This window comes from Panicum hallii, chromosome 9 (assembly GCF_002211085.1).
Source record: "Panicum hallii strain FIL2 chromosome 9, PHallii_v3.1, whole genome shotgun sequence".
NCBI lineage: Eukaryota > Viridiplantae > Streptophyta > Magnoliopsida > Poales > Poaceae > Panicum > Panicum hallii.
In genome coordinates, this window is record NC_038050.1 from 5626949 (window position 1) to 5654455 (window position 27507).

Below are 27507 nucleotides of genomic sequence, written 5' to 3' on the forward strand. Positions count from 1 at the left end.
TGATCAGTATCCCGGTTCAGGGGGTCGAGGAGCAGGAGTGGTGGAATTCAACTGTTCAAGCGACAAGTGCAGAGAACAGGGCTAAAGTTGCAGCGATTCTGTTCTACATGGCGTGGAATGTGTGGAATGAAAGGAACAGGCGCACTTTTCAGGGGGTTAGTCAGTCTTCGACCAGAATACTAGGTCTGATCAAAGAAGAGATGGAGGTTCGAAGACAAGCGTGTGAGGGCCGGGAAGTCACCATAGTTTCTTTATGTATCTTCCTTTTAAGAGTTTGAGTTTCCCTGTTATTTATGTAATCACAACCTTTGTAAGAAGTGTATTTCTCCTCTTCTTATATGATCCGGCAGCGCTCCTGCCTTTATTTCAAAAAAAAAAAAGAAAAACTTGAGATAAAACTAGAGGCATTTGAGGTAAAACTTATAGGTTTCATCCTATAGGTGAAGTTGATGAGCTGATTGCTACTTGCATTCTCCTTTTTTGGATTTTGCAGAGCAGGATAATTATATCATGCTTGGCTATATGAACTACTCTAATAAGTACTAATATATCGCTGATTACATTATTAGTTCCTACTAATTGAATTTTTTTTATTTATGTTACAACCAATTTATTCTCTGTACACAATTGATTTCAGTTCCCAGCTTGGTGACTTTTCCTTTAATGGTTGGAAACTGCGAAACATTTTGCACTATTGACTATTGTGATTGAGTTGTAAAGCTCCCATTAGCAAATTAGACTTGCAGAGGATCTCTAGCCAGTTGGGAGTTGAAATGATGACCTGAACAAATGCTAAACTCGAGTGACCTTTTCTGCTGCTACTTGCCTCAAGGGCACCTTTTCCTGCATATATTTGTTAATTGTGACCTGCTATTAACTCTTCGCTGCTTCTGAGTTCAGTCAAGTTTTGGTTTGGATACATGTCTCTTACAAGTAAGGACGAAGGCGACAGTGATATGGGGTTTACTTGTTTCTCTTGGTATTTCATGCATTTCATGGATCAATATTTCTTGCTGATACTTTGTCTGCAATTATGATCCCTTATCACTCTTGTAAATCCTCATGCACATGGGGCCCACTTATAATTTCATTACATATGAAGTGATTTGAAGTGCTTTATTGTTCTGGTTTTCTCTGCAACTAGGGAGTATTCAGATAAGTACGATAATTTCTGGTGAGTAAAAATGGTTTTGAGGATCTTTTATCTGTTTTGTCACTTAATTATCCTTACAGCTGTAATATATCTGGGTCTTTTTTTCTTAATACATTCTTGTGTATCTGCATTATATATACCTTGCAGGTTCTTGTGGAATAAGCAGGGCCAAAATCTTCAGGATAGTGTAAGTTAATAAAGATTTTCTTGGCTAAGATTTAGCTATTACTGTGTTGGCAATATATGTTTCTCTGCAATGTGTAAAGTGTTAAAAATCAGTAAGCTGCCATTACATTAGGCTTATTATTTGCATCAATGTCTTTTGGTTTCTAGAAAATTAGTTATGACTGAATTCCTAGTTTCATGATGCACTCCTTCAGAACTGTGGTAGTTTTCTACGCCATCAACACTTGGATATGTTGCATCAAACTTTTTTCTCCCTCCTGTCATAATCTTTCTGTGACCTTTCCCCTCGCAAGTCCTTGATATAGTTTATATTCTATTCTTTCTGGTTCATGCCCAGAGTTTAATTAATTATGTACTCTGTTCACTGGGAACTTAAGAATTAGAGGTGTGATCAATAAAGGCAGCATCTAGGACCTGCATACATGACCCTTTTATTGTGACTGCAAAGTATGTAAGTTCAAGCAATACAGACTCAGTTTGAAGAATGTAGGGGCTGAACTCACTAGCTAAATTATATGGTTCAGCTCCGGGAGACAAACACTTGTGATGCAAGGGCGTATTATGCTGGGGAAATTCCCTGCAAGGTCCTCAAACAAATCACGCTTCCTTCTATGGCCCTGCAAAATTGCAACTTCCTTATTTGACCCTGATTTCATTTTCCTTCCCTTCCATGGCCCTGCCGTTACATCTGCAGTTAACTCCTAGTTAAGTGACTGTGAAAAGATAATAGTACCCCTGGCGTACAAACAACAGATATTGAGATCTCATGGAGAACAGATATTGGAGATATACAGCACGATATTATACAGCAAATTCTCCACATTTTTAACATACTAGATTCACGTACAATATAATAGATTCACATAATAATGTAAATCACACAGTCAACATACTAATGAGTTCACAACCACATTTCTTACATGAGTTCACATATAGTAGGTTCAGACACTTAACAATAGATACTGCATGACATGCATGTTCACAGACAGCTCCACAAAACGAGTTCAACAAGTCCAGAATATGGTAAATCACAAACTGAGCTTTCTTTTGCTTCCTGTGCTCGCTGCAGGGCTGCAAGAATCAACTTTTTTGCTTCTTGTGCCCATTGCAGGGCTTTCAAATGACACATCATTCTTCTTTCCTTTGTCTTTAGTTTGCTTCTTGGCTTTGGGCTTCACGAGCTTTCCCTTATCTTTAGCCTTGTTAGCTAGATTGTTCCCTTTTTTTTTCTGCAACAAGTGGATTTTCCCTAGCCATGGGAAACTCAGAGCTAATGGGCTCAGACAGGTCTGTACTACATGCACTACCTGCTGACTTGGATCTATATATGTATAACAAATAAAAATTATCAAGTGTTGTAGATAAAATAAGACTGATTTGTATTCAAGGCTGATTGCAGCAAAATAAAGTACATCAGAATTAGAAGCATATATTACCTGATTGAGCCTCCAGAATCTAATGTACCTTTACTAATTTTCTTCTTAGTTGTAGGTTGCACACTTTGGATATTGGAAACAAAGAGAGATAATTAGATGAATATTAAGATGCACATAAAAAGACTGTGAAAGAGAGAACCTTGGTGGAAAAGTCATAGAGGATGCTAGTGCTTCACCATCAAAAAGTACTATGCTTTCCTCAGTTGATGCCTTGGTAGTCTTTCTCTTCTTCTTTGATGGTCCTCTACAGAAGTATGGCGTAAACAAAGGTGTCATTTTTAGTCTAAAAATTGGTTTCATGTTAGCCCAATACTAAAACAAAATATAGTTTATTACCTCATAGCCAGCAGAGCTGCAATATCCTCTGGGTTGCCCTTCTTGCAACTTGGCCAGTGATGCCCATAACCTTTACAGATAGGACATTTGTGCTGTCCTTTCTTTGTCTTCTCCGTGCAACCTTTGTATCTTTCTGTCTTTCTCCTACCAGCTGTGGCCTTTAACAAAGGTGGATGCATGAAAAACCCATGGCAAGATTGAAGCCACTGTGACTTGTCCTCCATAGCTGGGATTAGTTGAGCATAAGCTAATCTAATTTTTTCAACTGAGTAATACATATCCACATGGTTCTCTAGAGGCACATTGCTAAGTGAGGTAATGAATGCAATAGCATGTTTGCAAGGAATGCCAGAAATTTGCCATTGTCTACAAGAACATGTCTTCTCATGTAAGTTCACCACAAACCTAAAGCCACTACCTCCCAATGCAGTAACTTCAGCAACATGTTCAGAGCATTCTATAACCTCCAAGTTTAGTTCTCTACTCTTCTCATTCAAATGCTTAATAATGTAGGGCAGGATCAAGCCTTCGAACTGTCTAGAGATTTTCCTCATATGGTTCCATTTCACTATGAGCATTTGCCTAAGCTTGTCTAACAAGTCATCCAAATTCATGGCCTCGTGCTCTTTAATCCAGTTATTAAAACACTCAGCCAAGTTGTTGGTCACATAATCTACCTTGCATATGGTTGAGAATTGACTCCGTGTCCACAACTTAGTATGGCAAGTTCTTAGATATGCAGTTGCAGCAGACTTTTCTCTATCCATAGCAGCCCAATGCTTCTCAAATAAGTATGGGTTCCATGAGTAAGCTGCTGCCCAAAGGTTCTCATCAAACACTTTGCCAGTATACCTCTTCTTGAAGTTGGTAACCAAGTGATGCATGCATTCCCTATGTTCTACTTCTGGATAAATAGTTTTTACCCCATTCATCACTGCCTGCCCTGCATCTGATCATATGGCTAACCCCCTTGGTGATCCAATGGCTTGCCTAAGATTTTCCATGAACCAGATCCAATTTTCATTATCTTCAGAAGCAAAAACCCCGACACATATTGGATACATCCAATTATGGCCGTCAATAGCGGTGGCACTAGCAAATTGTCCCTTGTACTTGCCAGTTAAAAAGGTGTTATCAATTGCCAAGTATGGCCTGCAGCCATTTAGGAACCCCTCTATGCAAGGTTTCAAAGCAAAGAACAATCTTCTAAATCTGATCTTGCCATTGATTGTGTAATGATCAATAATTATTAAACTACCCGGACAAGACTTCTCAATTTTGTGCCTTGAACCGAAACAGATTATCAAAGCTGTTATTCCAATCACCAAAGAGTTGTTGTGTTGCTAGTTCCTTACCCGCATAAACTCTCTTGTAATTGATCTTCATCTTGTAGTACTTTTTAAGCTTCTTCTGCAATTCTTTTGCTCCAATACAAGGATCTGCAATGAGCCAATCCTTGACCTTCTCGCATATCCAAAATTTGGTTGCATTCTTCACTTTCGTACTCCTTTGACTGCTTGAGCAGCTATGAGCAAATTGATTCTTTTTCACCTGCAACAATATGGCTTGGTCAAATAAATATCATTGTCAAATAAAAATGAACATGCACAAAGGGGGAAAAAACAGTTGATTCTTTCTTACCACTACAGTGCAGCTCCTGCTCCTAGATGAAGCATGCAGCCTCCAGGGACACTTATCTTCAACTTTTCTTGAACAATATACCGTGCATCTATGCGGTGCACTCTTGATAGTATTATACTCAAATTCATGTTTGTTTGCATGCTGAGAAAGTGCCACCTTGAATTCATACATATTCGGATAACTGGAGCCTACTATCATTGGAGGGTCTTCTTTGTCATAGGTAATGGGTTCCCCATGAGCTGCTCCAACAAACTCCTCATCATCCTCACTAACCTCATCCTCATCCTCATCCTCATGCTCATCCCCATCCTCGGGAACATAGTCCTGTTTTTTTGTTACAAGCAACGACAGTGAGATCAAGTACAGGTTTGATCTTTAGATACAGATCCTCCTCATCAACAACAACATGTTCATTCCCGGTGATTGGGTTTTTTGTAGAAGTTTCCTCATTTGCTTGTGTGCTGCTGCTAGGTATGGTTGGCTCAGGCTCAGAAAATTGATTGCTATTATTAGGATAACCCTCCCACTCAATGATAGGCTCATAGCATCCTGATGATCACTATATGCAATAAACATGTGCACGACCTTGCTGTTAATATGTTTCTGAAACATTAACATCAACTCTTGGCCGGTATTAACTACTGGAAAGCTTTTCAAATCTGCATCGTAGTACTGAACATGTGCTACTTCTAGATAACCTGGTGGATACATATCTGTGATCTCATCGACCAAGTTTTTCAAATTTGTTGTATCACTGTCAACAACTTTGTCAAAGCAAAAATAACGGACATCCTTTCTGACCTTTTTTGGATTGCCAAGAAGCTTAATTTCCAACAAATAAGTTGACTTTGGATCCATCCTGTCAATTATATTATCCTACACACATGAGCAATACTAATCTTTCCTAAACCCTAAAAAACGCATGCAGATCTGTCATGAATAGAGGAGATTTACCTTGCCAAAAAGGCTGCCGCCGAGCTCCTGCGGGCGCGAGCCCCTGCGCGCCTGCTCCTGCGCACCTGCGGCGGGAGGCACGCGGCCGCCGCGAGGCGTTGCGCGCGCGCCCCCCTTGGCGCCTCCGCCGCGTGCGCAGCCCTGGGGGTGGGCCTCCTCCGCGCGTGCCCCTGGGGAGCCCTCTGCTGCGCCCCTGGGGAGGGCCCCTCCGCGCGCCGCTTCCTGGGGAGAGCCCCTCCGCGTGCCGCCGCCTGGGGAGCTGCTCCTCCGCGCGCCGCCTGGAGGCCACGGGAGAGGACGAGGGGCTCACGGGATAGGATGGGGGAGATGGGGTCGGGGGTGTGTGTGGGAGTGGCAGGGGTAGTTCAGTCCAAGAAATTTTTGTTTCTCACCCCAAACCTCAAACCCTAGCAGATTGGGCTAACGGGTCTAACGGGAGGACCATGGAAGAGAAAAAAATAAAAAGGAGGCCACAAAAGGGCGTTTCAGTTTTCCAGGACCATAGAAGGAAGCGTGATTTGTTTCAGAACCTTCCAGGAAATTTTCTCTATTATGTTTGCTGCTTCTGAGTGCACCTGTGGAAGTCATGGGAGTCCTTTTGGAGAGTTGTCGAGGGTCTGCTTCAAGCTGAGCACCTTTTTCTTTCTGAAAGAAGCTGAGGATCTTGTTTTTGTGTAGTCATTGGATAACACATTCTTCCTTGAAAATGTTTGCATGTAGTTTCTTCTGTTACTCGAAGTGTAGTTTCTTCTGTTACTGGAAGTGCAAGTATTTTGCCGTAATTAGGACCATTCTTACTGAGCTGTGTGTTAGTTGCACAGATGCATGCGGATGATAAAGCTTATTTGTGCTGTATCAAATGTTGATGTAAAATTTATGGACATGTTTATCCAAACTATTTTAACTTTGTTATCATAAAATTCTGTTATATCAGATTATTGTTGTGCAACTCCACTTGACGCAGCTTCAACTAAATGGCAGGTACATGTACAAATGCAGCATTACTTCCCCAAAAGTATTAGGACCGTTGTTATCACTCTTTAGCAATAATTCAAGATTTATACGTTGTCTGGAGTAAGTAATACTGAGAATGCATATGCTTCTCCTATCGAAAAAAAAGAGAGAACGCATATGCTTCTTGCACACGTGATCATCAAAGCTATGACTTGCATGTATGGTCTTGGATTGGATAGCTATTTGTTCATCCTTACTTTTACCCTGTTCTGAAATTGATGCTTAAAATTTTTCGATCCGTGGCAACACGCGGGTACGGACCTAGTAAATCTTTAACTCACTCTGTTTTGCTATGTTTGTTCATAACATCACGCGCAATAATCAAGAAAATAATAGTTTGAAATGAACAATCAAAATAAGTGACCACATATATACCCGTAAATAACACGACCTTTAGTGAGGTAGGAACCGGGAACATTACAGGAACTACGCATTTGGTTCTTGGTATCCTTAATAGCCAAACATTGTGGAACGATTCTTCCAAGGCCATGGCCCATGGGCAAACGTAGCGAAACGGAGAGATAATCAGCTAAGATGTAGGATGTTCTCTGCCCATTGTGTAGGAAAAGTACAGATACCAAACTTAGCCGATTTGGGGTAAGCATTCTTGGAGATACAGCAGTAGTAGCAAATAAAACTGGAATATACCAAGATTGATTTGCAAGTTATTTGTTCTTGTATGTTACAAAAAGCATCCCAGCATGCTGGAAAGTTCAGGGTGTGCATGTTATCATCGCCTCGTGCAGCGGGGTGTTACCCTTTTGTGTTTTGCTTAGGCGAGAGAGAGAGACGCATGGTCAGCATGGATCCTGAGTTGTACAAGGCCGCGACGCATGGGAAAGTGGCGATCCTGAAGCAGCTGCTGCAGGACAAAGGCAGACCCGGCATCCTGAGCTCCACGACGCCCCAGCGCAACACCCCGCTCCACCTCGCCGCCCTGCACGGCCACACCGAATTCGCCCGCGAGGTCCTCCAGAAGAACAACGGCCTGATCGTCGCCCGGAACGTCGACGGCGACACCCCGCTGCACCTGGCGGCCAAGGAGGACAAGATGAAGGTGGCGGAGCTGCTGGTGGGCCTCGCCAAGGCATGGCAGAAGGACCCCAACTGCGCCGCGGAGGAGACGCCACCCAAGAGCCCCCTGGTCATGACCAACCGCGCGGGCAACACCCCGCTGCATGAGGCGATGAGGCAGGGCAGGAGCGCCATGGCGCTGCTGCTGCTGAGCGCCGACCCCGACAGCGCCCACGACCTCAACGGGCAGAAAGAGTCACCGCTGCATATGGCCGCGCGCGAGGGCCTCGAGGACGTCGTCCGCAAGATTCTCGAGTCCCCATGGGTGGAAGAGGAGTACAAGTCCTCCGTGTCCGTCGGAGACACGGCTCTGCACCAAGCCGTGCTCGGCCGGCACACGCGTAAACACAGCACGCTGCCCATTTCTCTCCTCTCGTGCATAAAACGCCCTGCACTCATATCACCCCACAACAAATTAAATCACAGGGATCATAGAGATCCTGCTGGAGAAGCGACCTGCCCTGATGGAGCTGACCGACGCCGACGGCAACATCGCCCTGCACTACGCGGCGCAGAAGGACCGCCAGCGAGCGGTGGAGATGCTGCTCAAGAACAGGGCCGATCTGGCCTACAAGTGCAACAACCAGAAGCAGACCCCGCTGCATGTCGCGGCGCGCTACGGTTCCGCCGCCGCCATCAAGGCGCTGCTCCGGCAATGCCCCGACGTCGCCGAGATGACCGACGCCGCCGGCCACAACGCCTTCCACACCGCCGTTGCCAGCGGCAAGACGAACGCGCTCCGGTGGCTGCTCCGCCTCGTCCGCCCGGCGGAGTTGCTCAACCGCGTAGACAACAACGGCAACACGCCTCTGCACCTCGCCGCCGAGAAGGGCCACGTCCATTGCGCGCTGCTGCTGGTCCAGGACAGACGCGTCGACCCCTGCATCCGGAACCGCAGCGATCACACCGCGCGCAGCCTCCTCGAGGTCAGATCGGCCCAAGGCCGCACAACGCACAGCCAGGTCGAGATCAGGTCGGACGACGGCGAGATGGAGGCCTACGAGATGTACCTATGGAACGAGCTCAAGCGCCAGGAGTCCAAAAGGTGCCGCATGCAGCAGCTGCCGCCCGTCACCGTCCCCATCGGCCGCAGGGCCAGACACGAGTACTTCGAGCGCAGCGTCGAGACGTACATCCTCGTGGCCATTCTCATCGCCACCGTCACCTTCGCCGCCACCTTCACCATGCCCGGCGGCTACGACCAGAACAAGGGCATCGCGCTTCACGGCCACAACACCGCCTTCAAGATCTTCGTCATCTCCAACACCGTCGCCATGTGCAGCGCCATCATCGTCGTCTTCTGCTTCATCTGGGCCTGGAAGAATCCCATCAAGTTCATGGTCTACCAGCTCCTGTGGGGCCATCGGCTCACCCTCATCGCCTTTCTCGCCATGCTCGTCTCGCTCATGACCACCGTCTACATCACCGTAGCGCCCACGTCACGGTGGCCTGCCTATGTCGTCATCGCCATTGGCATGAGCACTCCGGCCGCCGTCGTCCGCCTTGTGGGCAAGCAGGTGATTTCCGTGCCGCCGTAACTCTCTGCCAGCTGCGCGTTCGAATAATTTGTAGAAACATGTTAAATGTTGTTCTTTTTGAAAGGTGTCGTATATACGATCAAATGCTCTTGGTATGTAAACAAAACGTTCCACCAAACCATCTCAAAAATGAGATTGGGGAATACCGTGAGACTCGGGCATGTTCCTCCTCCGGTTTACGCAATAGCATCCCGATGTCATGAACCACGTCAAGACATCGACATGCCAATTTTCAAGTGAAAAATACTAGTCCCAAACAAAGATGTGCGACTCATGTACCATGATCAGATTCGCACGCGGGATTAATTCAAATGTGAACGCGTGGGTCAACAATCTACAGGCCCCCTGCAGGACAAAACCCAGCTACTTCTGAGTGTTGTACCGAGTCAATCGTTTGACTGCAAAAATATTCGAATAGACTCGAGCTCAACTGTTCATCTCTGCTGTGTTCCTGCACATACATCACCCGCACCTGAAGTTTATACTTTCGCAGTGAAAAATTATCCATCAATTATTCTGTTCACATGCATCATATCGATGGAATCCGTTTCACATTGAAGGACTAGCACTCAAACTCTTCTCTGGAATGCTCTTTTCACATAGAAAAGTGAAAAACGTTGTAATTGGAGTATTGTAGCAAAGTCCATAGGTGAATTGACAACTTTTATCTTTTTGAGTTGAATTGGTCACTACGTGCAATTCAATATAGTATCAGGGATGTCGAGTTCAAATCCTTGTAAACACGATTAAATAAAGTAATTACAGATTACACATATTTTTACATTAGCGCCCTTAAGAAGCCTGCAAGCGAGGGATAGAGAGGGAAGGCTAATTTAAATGTTTCAGACTTGAGGAAGCCTGCACGCTGCACACGAGGGGTGGGGAAGAGAATGAGGGCAGCAAGTAAAGATGTGACAGCGACGCGGTGCCGGACCATCATCAGAGGCGCAATCCATGATGACACGAGGGATGGATTATGAGAGATATAAGGTTTGTTTGGATGGACTAAAATTGAATGATAAATTTTAGTATTTATTAGCACTCATACCTCGTGCTAAGTTTTTTAGTCTGGTCTAAAGTTTAATCCACCCTATTATTACTCCTGTTTGGATGAGATAGTGCTAAAGTTCAGCACTTTTGAACATTAGCGCTTGGATCCTAACATCCCACAGTCGATAATGACGAAGCGGAGAAAACATAGCGCATAGGCGCATAGAGCTAAAAAAAAGCTATTAGGTGTTTGGCACGCTTGCAACTTATTTTTAGTTTAAGCTGGAAATAAGTGGTGCCAAATAGGGCTAAGCTGCTTGCTCAATTGTTGTTTTCTGTCCTTTGTGTAGGATGTTCTTGATGCTAAAGCCTAAAGGCTAACAGAAGGATAAGTTGATGGCATCATACTTCCAGAGAGAAAGTGCAGATACCAAACTTAGCCGATTTGGGCTAAGCATGCTTGCAGATACAGCAGTAGTAGCAAAACTGGAATATACCAGGATTGATTTGCAAGTAATTAGTTCTTGTATGTTACAAAAAGCATCCCAGCGTGCTGGAAAGTTCAGGGTGTGCTGTGTGCATGTTATCAACTTATCATCGCTTCTTGTGGGTGGACTACCTTTTCGTTCCTGTTTGTGTTCTTGTCCTGAAATCGATCTGCTGAGTTCAGATTGACAGTAGAGCGAGCCTTCGATCGTAGTTGCCAAGGTATGGATAGCGAGGGGCGTATGGATCCAGCGTTGTACAAGGCGGCGACGCAGGGGAAAGTTGCGAGCCTGAGGCAGCTGGTGGATCCGGAGGATCCCAGTGTCCTCAGCTCCACGACGCCCCAGCTCAACACGGCGCTCCACCTCGCCGCCCTGCACGGCCACGCCGAGTTCGCCGTCGAGGTCCTGGAGAAGAACGAGGAGCTGCTCGTCGCCCGGAACGACGATGGCGACACCCCGCTGCACCTGGCGGCCAACGCGGGCAAGCTGGAGGTGGCGCAGCTGCTCATCCGCCACGCCCTCGCCTGGCCGCAGGACCGGAAGAGCCCTCTGATCATGACCAACAAGGCCGGCAACACCGCGCTGCACGAGGCGGTGCGGAACCGCAGGGGCGCCGTGGCGGAGGCCCTGCTGGACGCGGATCCTAGCCGCGGCCACGACCTCAACGAGCGGATGGAGTCCCCGCTGCATATGGCCGCCCGCGAGGGCCTCGTCCAGGTCGTCCAGAAGATCGTCGACTACACCTGGGTCGGCCAGGAGTTCCTGCCCTCCGTCTCCCTCAGCGGCACCGCCCTGCACCAGGCCGTGCTCGGCACCCACCACCGTAAGCACTGTGAGAAATTACAGAATTTTTGCATCAATATTGCACATCAATCATCGTTCACAAATATAATTGCAAGCAGGGATCGTGGAGATCCTGCTGGAGAAGCGGCCGGAGCTGACCGACCTGACGGACTCCGACGGCAACAACGCCCTGCACTACGCGGCGCAGAAGGACCACCAGCGGGCGGTGGAGCTGCTGCTCAAGAAGCGGACGGAGCTGGCCTACAAGCGCAACCTCCACGGCATGTCCCCGCTGCACGTCGCTGCGCATTACGGCTCGACGGACGCCATCAAGGCGCTGCTCCGGCACTGCCCCGACGTGGCCGAGATGGTGGACAGCTACGGCCGCAACGCCTTCCACGCCTCCGTCGACAGCGGCAAGGCGAACGCGCTCCGGTGCCTGCTCCGCCGCGTCCGGCCCGCCGAGCTGCTCAACCGCGTCGACAGCCACGGCGACGCGCCTCTGCACGTCGCCGCCAAGAGGAGCCGCGTCCACTGCGCGCTGCTGCTGCTCAACGACCGCCGCGTGGACCCCTGCGTCCGCGACCACGCCGGCCAGACCGCGCGCAGCCTCGTCGAGATGAAGCTGCACACGGGCGAGATGGACGCCTACGAGATGTACCTCTGGAAGCAGCTCAAGCACCAGGAGTTCAAGCGGTGCCGCAAGCAGCAGCTGCCGCCGCTCGCCACCTACCCCAGCCGCAGGGGCTCCAACGACAAGTACTTCGAGCGCATCGTCGAGACCTACATCCTCGTCGCCACACTCATCGCCACCGTCACCTTCGCCGCCACCTTCACCATGCCCGGCGGCTACGACCAGAACAAGGGCATCGCGCTTCACGGCCACAACACCGCCTTCAAGATCTTCGTCATCTCCAACACCGTCGCCATGTGCAGCTCCATTGTCGTCGTCTTCTGCTTCATCTGGGCATGGCAGGACCCCGTCAGGTTCAAGGTCGACCAGCTCTTGTGGGGTCACAGGCTCACTATCATCGCCTGCCTCGGCATGCTCGTCTCGCTCATGACGGCAGTCTACATCACCGTAGCACCCACATCACGGTGGCCCGCTTACGTCGTCATCGCCATTGGCGTGAGCACCCCGGCCGTCGTCGTCCTCATGCTGGGCAGGGATGTGATCTTCGTGCCGCTATAACTGTCAGACCCAGTCATCAACGTGTGCCAGATGCACGTGCAATTTGTAGAAATATATAAATATGTTGTTAATTTGTAGATTAAATTTTATTGAACTCCATCAGACCATATAAAAAATGAGAATAACCTAGAGCATGTCTGATGCTTGAGACTGGTTTGCTCTGTTAATTTTTCCTGACAATCTCCTACATATCTTCAGTGATCTTCGCGCCGCTGGCCCGCTGTAGGCTGTAGCTACTACAGTAGTCATCAACATGTGCCGGCTCCACTCACGCCATCACACTGCCGGGTACGCCGCACGCACCAAAGTGGCGCGCGCCCCAAGCCGCCGAGGAAGACGACGAGGGGCGAGCAGCAAAGCGCGCCGGCAGGCCTGGCACGCGCACCGCGGAGAAAAGGGGTCCTATATATCTTAGATTAATCGGGTCCAAGAGCCTAATTACACAAGTTCAATAGCCCATATATAAGTGACAATTGATTTGCTGGTTTCAAAACGAGCAGCCTTGGAAGTTATTATCTTTTTATGGCAGCGTTTAAGGGACGTCTCCAGTGCCTATAAAAGTGGAGCTTATTCTCTTATCTTCCGTGATATATAACACGAAACCTCTTCCACATTGCGCTACTCTTTTGTTGTCCTCGTTCCGGCTTTCTGAGTGCACAGGCAATCCGGAAGAGCGGGCCTCCGAAGCTGCGTTCTTCTCTAAGACTCTACACCCGAGGAGTAGAAGAGCGATCAAGTTTTTGGGAGCGCATCAGCGCGACTGCTGGTTTCAACTACTCCTCCGACTGCTTCGACTACGCCTCCGACTGCTTCGACTACATCTTCGACTCTTTTGATTATATCTACGACTACTTCCTGGTGGTTGGTGCAACTGCAATGCGATCACCTGCATGGCATGATCGGCTACATCAAACAGGCTCGACTAGCAATATTGAGTAACGGCGCATCCGGTGCCTTCGGCACTAGCCCCGCCTCTAGGTACATCCTAAATTTTTTATTTATGCTTGTTGTCTTCCTTGCAAGCACAATATACTATGCTCTTGTTCCTATCATGATTTATCTTGAGTTTCGGATTAAATTGAACCGTAATTTGGCTCTAATTCCAACACTATATGCCTTCCGGAAGATGAATTGCGACTCCATCTTCCAGCTCATTAGGTCCACGACGCCTCATCTTCTTCCCCACCCCTGCCGCCTCCTCCACTACCCCGGCCGGCAGCGCCGACGCCGCCTTGCCGCACCATCCTCCGTCCACCTACCGTCGGCGCATCCTCGCCCTCCCCTAGCCTCGCCGACATCACGCCCCCACCCAAGATCTGGCCCGGCCGCCGGCAACCACCACCCTGGCGGCGGCGCTCCACCGCCTCGCCGCCCGCCCACACACCATCGCCCATCGCCGGTCGATTCCTCTCCCTTCTCTTCTAACGCCGGTGACCATTGGAGCTCCTGTGCCCTGGCAACCCCAGAACCCTAACCTCGCCATTGGCCTCAACCCGACTGGCGGCGACCTGGCCGCCGACTGCTCCCCCACCTCCCGCCTGCCCCTGCAGACCCCCAACCCAAAATCCTAACATAGTGGCCGAAGCGGCCGGCGGTGCGGGAGGCAACGGCGGTGCGGGAAGCAACGGCAACATGCTGAGAGGAGAAGGAGGAGAAAAGGATCCAACAGCCTACAGCTCTCTCACGAATCTTAAATATTGGAAGTTAAGTTGAAAAAAATCTTCCAAAAGATGTATAGGTTTTTCGGAGAAAAGGAGAACCGTAGGCCCATGGTGGCCCGGCCGGAGTCGACTTGGATTGTGACTTGTGAATGTGGAGTGCAAGCGGAAACGCTAATTAGGCCGTTCGGCCATACCCAACGGCCCCATTTCCCTTTATTTTTCAATTGTTTGAATAATTCCTATTTTGACTCGATACAAACTCAAAATTTAGAGAGCCCCCGGAAATGTCCAACAGTTGCTATGTATAAAAATATTTCAAATAAATTTTTCTAATTGACAGTTTCTTCTCGTCTGCCTTGCCTTATCAATCTAATCTCGAAGTGTTCACAACCATGCCATCTCCTACTGGTTGTTGTCTCCTTAATCAAGAAATTAAGCACGTCCATCAAAAACTCAAAAAAATTAATCATCGGAAATATTATTTAGCTAATTATTATTTCAGCTGTGGCCTATAGATCCGTTGATAGTGAGGATCCTATGGTGACAGTTTATATTCTCCTTTTTGTGTAAGATGAGCTAAGAGAGAGTCTATATTCTCTATCCTTGTTCATTTGTTCCCTTTGTGTAGGATGTTCGTTGACATTAAAGGCTAACATAACGATGAGTTCAGTTCATCATGCTTGATTTAAGCCATAAAGTACATATACCAAACTTGGTCCATTTGGACTAAGCATGCTTGCAGATGCGGCAGCAGGGAGAGAGAGCTGGAATATACCAAGGTTGATTTGCAAGAAACTGCAGTTGTTTTATGCCACGAAAGCAGCCCACTTTGCTGGAAAGTTCAAAGTGCGAGCATATAAGCATCTACACATAGCAACTGCTGTCCTAATCCTACCCCTGTCGTCAGTACTATGGCAACGTTTCATGTTAACCAACTGAACAACTTTTTTTTTCTCCTGTCGTTCTTGTCCTGGCATTGAGCATCTGAGCTACTTACTGAGATTAGCCTGAAAGCCGAGCCTGCAGCTAGAAAGGTTCCCTGTTCGATCTGTGGTTGCATAGGCATGGATAGCGAGAGACGCATGGATCCGGCGCTGTACAAGGCGGCGACGCTGGGGGAAGTGGCGAGCCTGAGGAAGCTGGTGGATCCCGAGGACCCCAGTGCCCTGAGCTCCACGACGCCCCAGCTCAACACGGCGCTCCACCTCGCCGCCCTGCACGGCCACGCCGCGTTCGCCGGCGAGGTCCTGGTCAGGAACGAGGAGCTGCTCGTCGCCCGGAACGACGACGGCGACACCCCGCTGCACCTGGCGGCCAAGGCGGGCAAGCTGGAGGCGGCGGAGCTGCTCGTCGGCCGCGCCCTGGCCTGGCCGCAGGACCGGAAGAGCCCTCTGATCATGACCAACAAGGCCGGCAACACCGCGCTGCACGAGGCGGTGCGGAACCGCAGGAGCGCCGTGGCGGAGGCCCTGCTGGACGCGGATCCTAGCCACGGCCACGACCTCAACGAGCGGATGGAGTCGCCGCTGCACATGGCCGCCCGCGAGGGCCTCGTCCATGTCGTCCGCAAGATATTCGACTTCACCTGGGTCGAGGCGGAGTACGTGCCCTCTGTCGCCGTCAGCGGCACGGCCCTGCACCAGGCCGTGCTCGGCGGTCACACCAGTAAGTGAGCTGAGGAAGAGAAACACTCGTGCTCATGCACACCATCACCATGACCAAAATTCTTACAAGGCGCACTGTTTTTCGATGCAGAGATCGTGGAGATCATGCTGGAGAAGCACGCCTGGCTGCTGGACCTGACAGACTCCGACGGCAACAACGCGCTACACTACGCGGCGCAGAAGAACAAGTCGCAGCTGGTGGAGCTGCTGCTCAACAAGCAGGCGCAGCTGGCCTACAAGCCCAACGGGGAGCGGCAGACCCCGCTGCACGTCGCCGCGCACTACGGCTCGACGGCGGCCATCAAGGCGCTGCTCCGGTGCTGCCCCGACGTGGCCGAGATGGTGGACAGCTGCGGCCGGAACGCCTTCCACATCTCCGTCGCCAGCGGCAAGACGAACGCGCTCAGGTGCCTGCTCCGCCACGTCCGCCCCGCGGAGCTGCTCAACCGCGTCGACAACGACGGCGACACGCCTCTCCACCTCGCCGCCAAGATGAGCCGCGTCCAGTCGGCGCTGCTGCTGCTCAACGACCACGCGTCGACCCATGCGTCCGCGACCACGACGGCCACACGGCGCGCAGCCTCGTCGAGGTCAAGCTGCACGCCGGCGAGATGGACGCCTACGAGATGTACCTCTGGAAGCAGCTCAAGCAGCAAGAGCTCAAGAGGTGCCGCGAGCAGCAGCTGCCGCCTCTGGCTCCCTACTCCAGCCGCAAGACCTCCAACGACAAGTACTTCGAGTGCATCGTCGAGACCTACATCCTCGTTGCGACCCTCATCGCCACCGTAACCTTCGCCGCCACAGCGTTCCCGGCGGCTACGGAGATGATGGCACCGCCGTTCACTGCGACAAAATCGCGTTCAATATCTTCATCATCTCCAACACCGTCGCCATGTGCAGTTCCATCGTCGTCGTCTTCTGCTTCATCTGGGCTTGGCTGGACCCCGTCAGGTTCAAGGTCGACCAGCTCTTGTGGGGCCACAGGCTCACCGTCATCGCCTGCCTCGCCATGCTCGTCTCGCTCATGACCGCCGTCTATATCACCGTAGATCCTGAATCACGGTGGCCGGCCTACGTCGTCATCGTCATCGGCATGAGCACTCCGGCCGTCGTCTTCCTAATGCTGGGCAAGGAGGTGATCTTCGTGCCGATGTAAAAACAGTGTATCTACGCTCAAGGGCTAGGGAAATTTCAAAATATGGTTGTTTGAGTTTTGTTCTACGTCAATTTTTTCTAACTTTAATCAAAATTTTAGAAACGGGTGAAACGACTATTTAGAAAAATAATAAGAAACTCATAAAGTTATTACACGACTCATCACATTAAAAAAAATCATCTAGCTATGCACATATATATACACATCAGATCGGCGCGCCCAGGCGGGTCTCATCTGCTCGTCGGTTCTGTCGTGTCGCTGGTGATCTTCGCCGACCGCATCTCGTAGGCGTTCAGATGGGTGAGCTTAACGTCCGACTCGCCGTTGTTGAACACGAAGAGGCGCGCCTTCTCGCCGACGGCCTTGGTCGGGTACACCCTCGACAGGATGCACGTCTTGCCGTGCGCACCAAAGCTCTCCACCACCGAGTGGTCAATCTGCACGCGTACACGGGCCACGATCAAGACATCGATTACGAAAATTACATGATTAATCAGACAAGTAATTTACGTACCAGAGTCCTTAGAGCGATCTTGCCGCCGGTCTGGGCGATGTCGACGTCGACGAAGCCGGCGAAGGTGGGCTTGTAGAGGTTGTCGGCGTGGGACGACATGGACGGGTCGTTGCACATGAGCACGACGTGCTTGCCGCCGTCGCCGCCCTTGAACACCCTGAAGAACACGGCGGTGCGCTCCTCGCGCTCGTCGGACGCGAGCACCCACAGCCCGAACGGCCCGACGCCGCCCCTGGCGTCCGCGCCGCGGGCCGCGCACACCGTCTGCGCGTCCGCGCCGCGCCACGCCGGGTCGAACGACTCGGCCTTGTCCAGGTCCGCCACCTGGAAAGACGCCTCCACGTCGGCCTGCGCCGCCGACGCGAGCCCCGCGACCTCGAAGTGCTGCCCGGCCCCGACCAGCCTGTCCGTGATGTTGACGAGGCCGCCGCGGAGGGACTCGATCTCGGCCACCGGCCACTGCACGAGCTGCTTGCCGTCGGAAGAGAGCCAGACCTTCCTCGGGACGGCCTGCACGCCGGCCCAGCCCTTGCGGATGTCGTCGCCGGTGGAGTCCGACTCGTTCGCCCACCCCCACAGGATGCGCCGCTGCTTCGCCGTGTCGAGGAACGTCTTGGACGCGTAGAAGTTGCCGTAGTCGTAGCGGAGACCATCGTTGCCGTCGGCGAGCGCCGCGTCCGGCACGTACGTGTCGGTGGCGTGGTCGTACTCGCCGAACGTGTAGTACTCGAACCGCGTCAGGTCGAGGCTCACCTTGAGCACGTGCTTCGTGCCGCCGCTGACGCCCGGGGAGGTCACGGGGTAGAAGTCCGGGCACTCCCACATGCCGGTATCGCCGGAGTGCAGAGCGCGGTTGGCGGGCGCCCACTGCTTGAAGTCCCTGCTGCGGTAGAGCATGGCGAGGCCCCGGTGGTTGTCCTTGGTGCCGATCACCAGCCGCCAGAGTCCGTCGGGGCCCTGCCACGCCGTCGTCGGGTCGCGGAACGCGCTGGCGTTCATCCCCGGCCCCGGCGCGATGACGGGGTTGTAGTCCGGCTTGACCCACTCCCGGAGGTACGGGTCGGAGAGGTCCTTGGGGTACGCCACGTTCTGCACCTGCCGGTTCTGGGCGTCGATGCCGGTGTACATGATGACCGGCGTGCCGTCCGGGAGCACAGTCGCGGAGCCCGACCAGCAGCCGTTGACGTCGAACGGCGCCGTGGGGTAGATCGCCGGCGGGAGCATGACCCAGTCGACGAGGTCCGTCGACACGGCATGCGCCCACACGATGTTGCCCCACACCGCGCCCCGGGGGTTGTACTGGTAGAACAGGTGGTACACGCCCTTGTAGTACATCACGCCATTAGGATCTGCGCGCACAGGATCACGATCTCGACCGTTAGCCTCTCCGATGCCGCAGCAGGTTAACGAGCAGAAAGAACATCGAGGGATCAAAACGTTGTTACATCTTGGCACACGCATGAGATTCTTACCGTTGATCCAGTGCTTGGGAGGCTGGAAGTGGTAGCCGGTCCGGAGCCCGTCGTCGACGGCGAGGTCGGCGTCGGCGGACGCCGGTTGCGGCGACGGCGCCTCCGCCGCGCGGCACGAGGGCGGCGACGACGACGACAGCAGCGCAAGCAGCAGGAAAACCACCCATGTCCAAGTCCTGATCGCCATGTCGAATCAAAACTGCTGCCAACTGCTCATCAACCAACTAGTTTCTATGTCGAGGAGACGATCGAGGAGTACGAGGAAGAAAGGCGCGCGTACGTCCGAATTTATATAGGCCAGGAAGAGGCGCTGACAAACTTACTGTCGGATTAGGATACGTGCGTTTGGATAACTATATGGATTAGACATGTAGTTGTACTGGATATATACAGCGATTGAGATTTTCTTTTCCTGAGAGAACGCGCCGACGGGGAGCCTTTGGTCTGTTCGTGTTTCGTGCATCCTTCTCCCGGAAACTCCTTATCCACACTTAATTTGTCATCAATTCATTATCCATGTGTGATGAGTCGTCTCACCTATGTACGTACTCCCTCCGATTTCCTTCTACTTACTGTCTAAAAATCCATAGTCAACTATTTTTTTATTTTTTTTACTACAATTGGATATAATATAATATAATAAGAACTATATGGGATCTTGAAAATACATATATATATATTTTATTAGTTGTCAAAATTATGTATTGAAGATTGTGAAATGTCAAACAACTATGAGATAATTAAAAAAATAAAGGAAGCAACTATTTCCATTAAAAAATATCGGTGCATCTATGTATATCTAAGTTTTTTTATATATATGTATATCAAATAATACAGACACAGAAGCAGAGAAGCTTACATATACATATATATTTCCTCATCTAACTATTCTATCTACATATACCAAGACATTGCTACATTAACCAGGAATAAAAAACTATCTAATCTTTATTCACTTCAAGAGATATTTTAGGATAGTCTGAAAAATAAACATAATTACAATCAGTACATTTGGGACCCTGTTGGACTGGTGTGCCAAGGAGATGTCAATCAATTGTGTAGCTTGGATAGGTCTAGATACAATCTGTACATTGCTATTATTTTTTTCAGACAATAAATCAGATGCAAACATCCACTTGGGTGCTCCCTAGTATATGCTAGAAGTAAGATCAGCTAAGTTTTAACCGCCAAACACCACACAATCCGTATTGTGTCCAGGGCTAAACCACCAACATGGTGATCTGATTAATGTAATTTTAAGTTTCCTAACTATTATGTTATATGTAATTTTTGAAAGTGTGTTGGAAGCGTTACACGAAATTGTGCATCGGAAGCTATTCAAATTAACAATAAAAAAAGATGGTCAACAACACCGGATATATATGAAAGAAAATTCATGAATAGTAGAACAATGCAGGGGAAAGGGCAGCGGCATTTTGAATCCATAACAGTGTTTGTATTATGTTGCAGGAGGTGACTATAGATGTATTTTTAAAAAAAATCCAGCAGAAGAGCTATCTGTTATGTTAAAAAAGTAGAGCTCGAACGGGTAAATAAAGTTATTTATAGGCCACGAAAAAGGGTGGCACAAAGGAGGAGTTCAAGGGTAAGAGATAAGAGAAGCTAAGTGTTTCGCTCCCGCTAGGACCCAAAGCAAAGTTTCATCCTTGCTTTTTTATAAGATAGTAGGGTTTGTCGATTCTTTGCGCTAGAAAATTTTAGCATTTCTTTCTTTCCAAATCTTGGAGCAAACTAAAATGACTATGGGAGGCAAAAGCAAACATTGCTATAATCTATATGTTTTTTATCGTAAAATTATTATGAGGGGATAGCTGCCTCATACCAACACTAGATTTTGAATGAGCGATTTAGAAAATGCATAACTAAGGATCCTATAAATTTGAAGGAGTAATTGTAGACATCTCACATTAAAATCATGCTCATGAGCTGCAAATCTGATCTAGAAGAGACTTTCCCCAAGGAATTAAACCATTTGTCGATGGCAATAATGTGATATGCCCTCGAGCAATCACTGTAAGGACAATAAAATAAAAAATATAAAAAATCCCACAAAGCCCACGACCCCAATTCCAAAATCCAGAGTCTCTAGATTCTAGAACCTACGGCCACACCCCTCCGGAAGGAAACGGCCCGAAACGTGAGAGGCATAAACCTGTGGGAAAGTCCAGCAGATTTCCGGATCGAACTCTCGCACAGCCCCATTCCTATTTTTCCTCGCCCCAAGAAAATAAAAAGCCTATTTCGTGTACGCCGAGCACCTGTATCGTTGGCTCCGTCTAGGGTTTTAGCCCCTGCCGCCGCAACCTCCCGTCCCCTGCCCCTGCCGCCGCACTCTCCTCCTCCCCCTCGCGAATCCCGTGCCCCCGCGACCCGCCGGGCGACGAGCGTCCGCGCCGGCGGCCGAGATGGACCGGTACCAGAGGGTGGAGCGGCCGCGGACCGAGTCGGCGGCCATCGAGGAGAACGAGATCCGCATCACCGCGCAGGGCCTCATCCGCAACTATGTCTCCTACGCCACCTCCCTCCTCCAGGTGCGTGCGCTTCCCCTCCGGCTATCCCATCGCCGTCGTATTGATTTTGTCATTATGGCGCGCCGTTCCTCTCGAGTCCCCTGTCCCCTTGCCGATTCGAATCGGCGCGCATGGAAATGGTGGGATTGGACCGTTGGGCCTGAGAGGTGGATTCAACCAGCTGGTTCTGCGGTTCGATGTGAGATTGTGTTTACCTTATGCTGTTTGAACGCCATGCGTGGAGATTGGTGAACTAATTCCATGTTGATGTCATAAATGCCCATGGGAAGTGGATTAGTGAGCAACTTATTTGTTGGCGTTCTGATTCATCTGAATAAATTTGTTGAGTCTGACATTTAGCAGATAATTCACTGGAAATCTATTTTGATGCGTCTGATTTTGGGATTGCTAAGCATGGGTGTTCAATGCAATGTGGACAGTGTCGATGTTAATGCACCAATCTGATACCTTCATGACGTATTTTTGGTTTAGCATTAGGATGGCAATGCAGCTTGGTAAAACTATATGGGGAGTTCTGTGTTTTCTGTTACTCGTTCGTCGTCGATGCTCTGGAAATGTGGTGCATGCTGTTAGTTTCGTCTAGGTGCCATGCTTGGACTGCGTTTAAATTATGTGGGTGCCTGTAGGAGGCCTTTAGGTGCCCACAGTCTGATAAGTGGTCAATGTAGTTTGATATTTTCTTGGTGCCCACTTTTCTGAAGTTTGTTCAAAATGCTTCAGTAGGACAGGTTGTTTGTACAGTATGGCTTTTGTGGGTGTTTCTTGTGCTTAATCAGCCCCTACCGTGGCAACAAATGATCCAAGGTTGGATTCCCACTGGTGATGCTTTGGTAGGATACTAAAAGTTTGTACTTTCTTGGCTTTTTCTAGCTTCAAGCGTGGCTGTTGTTTGGGTAGTATTGAAGGATTTGAACTCCGTTATTTCAATGCTCATGCCGATTATTATTCTCCTATTGTTATGATTCTGTTTTTACCAGGTATACTATAATGTTTTACATTTACTATCTGCTGCCTATGTACAATGTAGTGCAGTGTTGCTCAGCTCCTGTTTACTTGTTAATATAATTTACCCTTTTCCCCTTATAACCAGGAGCGGAGAATTAAAGAGATTGTTTTGAAGGCCATGGGACAGGCAATCAGTAAGTCTGTTGCTGTTGCAGAGATTATCAAGGTAATTCTTTTCTCTCTCTCTCTTATCTTTGTTTCTATTTGCAAAAGCCACCATATATGACAAGCTTTATTTGAAACAGAAAAGAATCCCTGGTTTACATCAGGATACCAATATCAGTTCTGTCAGCATCACTGATGTTTGGGAACCTATAGAAGAAGGCCTTGTCCCGTAAGTTTCTACTCATTGTACTATATTATTTTCATACTCCTGTTTCATTTGCATTTCTTATTTTAAAGCTTGCCCATTTTCAGGCTCGAGATGACTCGGCATGTTTCGATGATTTCAATTACCTTGTCTCCTGGAGAGCTGGATAAGAACACTCCTGGGTCAGTTAGATGTGTTCCTCAGTTAATTCTCTAGGACTATTGGTGTCAGACATTAGTTACTCTTGTAAGATAAAAAAAGGACTTGTGCATGATACAGGGGTTGGAATATTAATTCATTTTTATACAGGTACCAAGCTCCTGCTTACGTTGAACAGCCCAGGCAACAGCAGCGCCTCCAGCAGGCACCACCGCCGCAGCGCCAACCTCGCCGAACACAAGGCCAATTCCAGCAGCTTGAGTATGAAGGTACAACAGTGATATTTTCGCATTGATGTGGGTATTTTTGTTGATTATCTATCCTTTCTTAATCATTGGCTTTGTTTAGACTCCTATGCACGGGGTCGAGGCAGAGGAAGGGGCCGAGGACGTGGAAGGGGTTGGGGTAGAGGAGGCTATGGTGGTTATGGTGGATATGGAAACAACCAAGGTGGGTACAATCAGGGTGGCGGGTATTATGATAATCAAGGTGGGTATGGCGGCTATGATAATCAAGGTGGGTATGGTGGTGGATATGGCTACAACCAAGGCAGATATGGAAACTACCATGGTACTGAATTCTGGCTTGATTCAGTTATACTGTTGATCTTGCTTGAAGTCTTGGATGATAACATATCTTGATTTATTGAAACAGAAAACGGTGGGTATAGCCGAGGACGAGGTGGTGGTATGCGTGGAAGAGGCAACTGGGGTTACCGTGGAGGTATGCCTGACATAACCAACTCGTGCCTTCCATGTGCCTAAACATTGCATGTTTTGGATATGGCAGTGCCCATATTTCGTTTCATTTTTTTTAATATTGTTCTATGTTCCAAACCTCATATTATAATGTGTTGAAAGTATTTTGTATTGAATATGCTAGTGCCACTATCATAATGCTAATGCACCAACATATTGTCAGTCAGCTAAAACAATTAGACTTTGACCACTTCTACAGTTGGTGCCAGTACTTTGTGTGTGGTAAACAGTTTTTATGTTCTTTGATGTGTTGTTGCATTTAACAGAGGCATTACTTTAGTATCTACTTGCGAACAATAATTATAATTTGTTGCTCTGCCTAGAAAGATTAGATCCACTGTCTATTAGTGGAAGCTGTTCTTAATATTTTTTGGCTTTGCAGGCTATGATGGAGGTAGGGGTGGTGGCTATGAAGGAGGCAGGGGTGGAGGGTATGAGCAAGGTAGGGGCGGAGGCTATGAAGGTGGCAGGGGCGGAGGCTATGAAGGTGGCAGGGGCGGTGGCTATGAAGGTGGCAGGGGCGGTGGCTATGAAGGTGGCAGGGGTGGTGGCTATGAAGGAGGCAGGGGTGGGGGTGGAAGGGGCTATGGTGGCCGTGGAAGGGGAAGAATGGGTGGCCGCGGGCGAGGGAACTGAGCGCAGGCGCAAAATCCATGGGCTCCTGGTGTTTCTTCAATGCATGCTTTATTAATATCAGGGGAAAGAGATAAGTTATCTGAGCATTTGTGTTGGAAGCCGTCTGTTATTTGTGAGGTCTGCTGTTTTCCCTGAGCGCGAGGTTTGGTTGTGAGCATAATGCATTTGCAAGTTTAATCATGTTGTCATCTTTCAATATTTCTGCTGCCGAGGTTTCTTGTTTTCCCAATGATCTTTAAATGCTGAGCATGCTGCCCTATGTTCATGCCCGCAGTATCAACAGATGGAAACTCTTCACCTGTGTTAAATTGTTCATTCTATTTGTGCAGTTTTGCTTCAATTAATGTATCCTTGATGGTTGATACCATCAGAGTTTAGTTTCTTTTGTGCAAAAGTTTTGCGGCGTACATGAAAATGTTGAGCCTATTCTTGCTTGTAGGCATCAGCTCCATATTGCATAGGACTGGTGGAAGTGAGCTGTACTTGTCCGTTCTCTATATCATGATGCCAAGATTAGCTTGGTCTATGATATCAGCCCATCACATACAACACCAGTATAATCGTTTTAGTGCAACTTTCTGTATTATTGTTGATACATTGGTAATGATCTTCCCATCCAATCAGCCCATCGCATGGTTAATAGTGTGTTTCCTTGAGGCTGTCGATGACAGGTAAATCAGTAGATGGTGTGAATAAATCAGCTGCTGTGAAGAAAGCTGTAAATTTGTACCCGAGTCGAAATTCAATTGTTGCCTCAGTTCAATCGATGTTTGGAACACCAACAATCTAAAGTAGTTTAATCAAAATTTCTCGCGTTGTTAGAAAGCGTTGTCGCCGAAACAAATTTCCAATTATAAGCATGTGTTTAGGCCTTTTCATGCGTAGTGTCGACAGACAAGGAGTGTCCCTCTGCAGACTGCAGTACTGCAGAGGAGGCTCGTCCACTGACGAGGGCGCGAGGATATCTACGCTCGCCCGTGTTCCCGCCGTTGCCCGTCTGCGAGCCTGCGAGCAAGCCAAGTATGCGCCCGTACGTTCCCAAGGCCACCTTCGCCTTCTGCCACTCCCTCCTCGCCTCCCGCCTCCTCCCCTCCGCCGCCGCCTCCGCTTCCTCGCCGCTGCTCCCCGTCCAGGCCATCCTCACCACTGCCGGCCTCCTCCCGCGCCACCCGGACCTCTCCCTCCTCGCGCTCAACTCCCTCCTCCACGCGCTCTCCCGCCGCGCCGCCTCCCCAGCCCACCCGGGCCTCGCGCTCCGCCTCCTCCGCGACATGCTCTACCCCGCCACTCCGCTTCCGGCCCCCGATCACCTCTCCTTCCCCTTCGCGCTCTCCGCCGCCGCCGCATTCGACGCCCCGGACTCCTCCGACGCCGGTGCCGGGGCGCAGCTCCACGCGCTGCTCGTCAGGAACGCGCTCTTCCCCGCCGACCACTACGTCACCACGGCGCTGCTCCAGGTCTACGCGCCCCGCCCGGAGCTCGCGAGGAGGGTGTTCGACGAATTGCCGCGGCGGGAGGCGATCCACTACGACCTCGTCATCGGGGCGTACGCGCGCGCGGGGATGCCCGCGGAGGGGCTGGCGGTGTTCAGGGCCATGTTCGACGACGGGGTGGCCCCCGACGCCGTCGTGCTCACCACGGCCGTCGCGGCGTGCGCGCAGGCGGGGGCGCTGGACTGCGGCGCGTGGGTGCACCGCTACGTGGAGCGCGCCGCGCCGGGCTTGCTCGGGGACGCGTTCGTGGGGTCGGCCCTAGTCACCATGTACGCCAAGTGCGGGTGCCTGGAGGAGGCGGTGCGGGTGTTCGACGGCATGCCGGAGCGGAATGAGTACGTCTGGGGCACCATGGTGGGCGCGTTCGCCGTGCACGGGATGGCGGAGCAGGCCGTCGCGTGCCTGGAGAGGATGGCGAGGGAGGACGGGGTGCGGCCGGACGGCGTGGCTGTGCTCGGGGCGCTGTCAGCGTGCGCGCACGCCGGAAAGGTCGAGGAGGGGCTGCGCCTGCTCAGGGAGATGCGCGGCCGGTACGGCGTGTCGCCGGGGCACGAGCACTACAGCTGCACGGTCGACATGCTGTGCCGAGTCGGGCGGCTGGAGGATGCGGTCGGGCTAATCGAGACGATGCCCATGACCCCGCTCGCGTCCGTGTGGGGCTCGGTCCTCGCCGGCTGCCGGAGCTACGGCAACGTTGAGCTGGCGGAGGTGGCGGCGCGGGAGCTCGAAAAGCTAGGCGGCGCCGCCGACGAGGGCGTGTACGTCCAGCTGTCCAATATCTACCTCGATGCCAACCGGAAGGACGACGCGCGGCGGGTGCGGAAGCTGATCGGCAGCAGGGGGGTCAAGAAGGTCCCAGCGTACAGCGCCGTAGAGGTCGACGGCGAGGTGAGCTCGTTTGTCGCCGACGACCAGGCGCACCCGCGCCGGTTCGAGATATGGGAGGTGCTTCGGCTGCTGGCCGCCCAGATGGCGCAAAAACCAGACGAGGAAGAAGAAACGTTGTTTGCATTGCTGTAATCAGAAGAATGTAGCATAAAGATCTGCAGCAATTCTACCATTAGGAACAGTGGTTGATGTTATATTTGAAACTTTTTTGGACACTTCAAATACCTTTTTATCACCCGAAAGGATAAAAACAAAAGAAAAACCTTTTCTCAGTTTTGCTATACGAGTTTGTACATAGCAATGCTGATTGCATTACCTGCAGGTAATGCATACACCAGACATTGATCAGCCACTCTCAGTGAAAAAAGACATTGATCTGTCACTCGGGAAAAAAAAGACTGATCTGCACAAACCGTTAATTCTAGCTCAGACCAGCAATGTAACAGTAACTCCT

General features: G+C 50.1%; 6 protein-coding genes across 6 annotated transcripts; 5 read left to right on the plus strand and 1 right to left on the minus strand.

Annotated features, from left to right (window-relative positions):
- Positions 1-7522: 7522 nt before the first annotated feature.
- LOC112877210 (protein ACCELERATED CELL DEATH 6-like) lies at positions 7523-9485 on the plus strand. Its single transcript, XM_025941440.1, has 2 exons — positions 7523-8135; positions 8221-9485. The coding sequence occupies exons 1-2, from the start codon at positions 7523-7525 to the stop codon at positions 9330-9332; spliced, it is 1725 nt and encodes a 574-aa protein (XP_025797225.1). The 3' UTR covers positions 9333-9485.
- A 1878-nt stretch (positions 9486-11363) lies between these two features.
- Positions 11364-12841, plus strand: LOC112874018 (ankyrin repeat-containing protein ITN1-like). The gene is made up of 2 exons (XM_025937159.1): positions 11364-11633; positions 11713-12841. The coding sequence occupies exons 1-2, from the start codon at positions 11366-11368 to the stop codon at positions 12783-12785; spliced, it is 1341 nt and encodes a 446-aa protein (XP_025792944.1). The 5' UTR covers positions 11364-11365; the 3' UTR covers positions 12786-12841.
- Positions 12842-15528: 2687 nt separating this feature from the next.
- LOC112877227 (ankyrin repeat-containing protein At5g02620-like) lies at positions 15529-17266 on the plus strand. Its single transcript, XM_025941460.1, has 4 exons — positions 15529-16111; positions 16202-16646; positions 16691-16915; positions 17011-17266. The coding sequence occupies exons 1-4, from the start codon at positions 15529-15531 to the stop codon at positions 17264-17266; spliced, it is 1509 nt and encodes a 502-aa protein (XP_025797245.1).
- Positions 17267-17496: 230 nt separating this feature from the next.
- Positions 17497-27425, minus strand: LOC112877233 (beta-fructofuranosidase, insoluble isoenzyme 3-like). Its single transcript, XM_025941469.1, has 3 exons — positions 27404-27425; positions 17781-19129; positions 17497-17703 (listed from the first exon to the last, which is right to left on the minus strand). Exons 1-3 carry the CDS (start codon positions 27423-27425, stop codon positions 17497-17499), a joined length of 1578 nt encoding a protein of 525 aa, XP_025797254.1.
- LOC112874019 (glycine-rich protein DOT1-like) lies at positions 21471-25049 on the plus strand. Its single transcript, XM_025937160.1, has 8 exons — positions 21471-21804; positions 22895-22975; positions 23055-23143; positions 23227-23301; positions 23429-23547; positions 23627-23848; positions 23933-24001; positions 24419-25049. Exons 1-8 carry the CDS (start codon positions 21679-21681, stop codon positions 24670-24672), a joined length of 1035 nt encoding a protein of 344 aa, XP_025792945.1. The 5' UTR covers positions 21471-21678; the 3' UTR covers positions 24673-25049.
- On the plus strand, positions 25600-27478 carry LOC112874017 (putative pentatricopeptide repeat-containing protein At3g28640). The gene has a single exon (XM_025937158.1). The coding sequence runs from the start codon at positions 25695-25697 to the stop codon at positions 27183-27185; it is 1491 nt and encodes a 496-aa protein (XP_025792943.1). The 5' UTR covers positions 25600-25694; the 3' UTR covers positions 27186-27478.
- The last annotated feature ends 29 nt before the right edge of the window (positions 27479-27507 follow it).